The sequence below is a fragment of the Manihot esculenta genome, chromosome 15 (genome assembly GCF_001659605.2).
Source record: "Manihot esculenta cultivar AM560-2 chromosome 15, M.esculenta_v8, whole genome shotgun sequence".
In the NCBI taxonomy this organism is placed as follows: domain Eukaryota; kingdom Viridiplantae; phylum Streptophyta; class Magnoliopsida; order Malpighiales; family Euphorbiaceae; genus Manihot; species Manihot esculenta.
In genome coordinates, this window is record NC_035175.2 from 21,253,571 (window position 1) to 21,255,719 (window position 2,149).

Below are 2,149 nucleotides of genomic sequence, written 5' to 3' on the forward strand. Positions count from 1 at the left end.
AAACCCCAAAAACAACACAAATACACACATCCAAGGTACTGCCTCTAATTGCAACAGCAATGAAGTTGTTTATAGTTGAAAGCTCTTCTATTTAAAAAGCTTCTACTAACTAATTAGCCACATCTTTTTCTTAACCATTTGCAGCAAAACAAATCCTAAAATGCTGAGAAAACTAAAACGGAATATTAAGACTACATTTATTTCACAGAAAATAATTTATTTGAAAAATATTTTCTAGGAAGAATTAAACTTCAAAATGAGGATTAAAATGTAGGTTTTCTTTGGTTGGGGTAATCCAACTAGGGAATTTCAAGTTTCCAAGAAGTGCTAAAATTGTGTTTATTTGGTTTATATTTTTGTTTGACTTCCTAAAAAGTTGAAAGCATTTTTTCTCTTGATGGAGGGGAAAGTAAATTACTTTCGCTCACCCAGTTAAGCTACTTCCTAGACAATAATCAATTTGAACTAAATAAGATTTTAGTATTACTAATTTGAGAGAAAATAGAAATTTTTATTTATTGAGTACATAGAAGAAGGTTCAAAACAGTAAAACAGAAAAACAAAGACATTATTTTTTAAAATCTGAAATGAAAAGCTCAAGAGAAATGGACCATCCCACCCTCATTTAACGTAAACAGAAGCTTTAAACGTTATATAAAGCACGAATTCCTTGAATGTCATCCCTATGAAGACCCTTAGTCGTCCCAGCAGAAATAGTAGGATACATAATAGCTCCTTCCACTGAGCTATGCTCAAGACCAAGTAGGTGTCCTATCTCATGCAAGGCCACAGTCTCCACGTCATATGCACCTTGTATTGCACCTACTGCCCATCTCTCATCTGCATCAAAATGGAATCGTCCATTTTGTGGAGCAAAGGCATGAGCAAGAATTCCACCACGTCCATCAAAAGAATTTCTATCTCCATGGTTCCCTCTATGAAACCCTATTTTGATATCAGCAGTTGTATAGTCTTGTACTCTTGAAAACCTAAAATGTGTGTTGGCAGCCCATGTTTGGAATGCTTTCGCAACAGGGTTCATAGCTCGAGTTGGGGTTTGAGGAAGAAACCCATAGGTGAGACTATATTTAGAAGCCGGCCATTTGGGATTTCCGCGAAAAAATGTATAATGAGAGACTGTATGAAGGATGGTAGAGCTATGGTGATGGTTTTTCTTGCCAGAATCCATCCGAGTAGTGTCATTGACGATGTCTGGTACCCCACATCGAGGCATAATCATTTTGGATACAGTTTGAGAATCTAAGGACCCAGTGACCTTCAAATGGTAATTGAGCTGATAAGTTTTAAGAGCAAACTCCAATAGTTCATCAAAATCATCATCATTGGCATGAGACTGATTTTTATAGTGTAAGTAACCGAAATGTTCAAGGTAGGTTTTGAGCTTATGGATGCCTTTGAGCTTATCACCCTTATGGCATCCTTGAAGATGCTTAAGGAAATCAAAGGGTAGTGATTTTTTGTCATTAAAGTTTGCTAAAGCTGCAAAAGGAAGAAGAGAAATAAAGACAATGAGAGTGAAAGACAAGATTAGAAAAGCTTTGGAAGCCATGGTTGGGACTAAAGTTGAGCTTAAGCTTGATGGTTTATTAACTCAAAGCTCTCCTGCCTATTTATAGGCCAAGGAGAATAAGTTAGTCTTCCCTTATAGGTTCAAAAAAGTCGGTCAGTCAGTCTTCCATTGCAATTAAATAAAATTAAGAGGAAAATGAGCAGCATTTACCACTCAAGAATATTTGTAATATGAAAGGATGCTTCTAGGAAGCTCCCTAGCTTATAGCTCTACTGTAATCTTAATTATGAATAATATTTGTCTTTGTTCGGTTTTTTCCACCCCATAAATAATAAAATAATTAAAATTTTATATTTCTTTATCTATATATATAATAATTATTTATAATTAAATTTTCATTCGTCCGATAATTTTTATTTATCTTTCTATATTTAGTTATTTTAAAATATTATTTACTTTCTATATTTAGTTGTTTTAAAATATTATCTACTTTCACTTTAAATATTATGATTAACTTATATATCTATTATTATAATTTTATTTAATATTTATATTATATTTATTTTTCTAAATGAAAATTTAAATAATTTGATAGTATTTAATAAAATTTAATATTTT

General features: G+C 32.3%; 1 protein-coding gene across 1 annotated transcript; it reads right to left on the reverse strand.

The window, feature by feature from the left end:
- Positions 1-490: 490 nt before the first annotated feature.
- LOC122721900 (metalloendoproteinase 3-MMP-like) lies at positions 491-1,610 on the reverse strand. Its single transcript, XM_043950965.1, has one exon. The coding sequence runs from the start codon at positions 1,568-1,570 to the stop codon at positions 644-646; it is 927 nt and encodes a 308-aa protein (XP_043806900.1). The 5' UTR covers positions 1,571-1,610; the 3' UTR covers positions 491-643.
- Between the last annotated feature and the right edge of the window lie 539 nt (positions 1,611-2,149).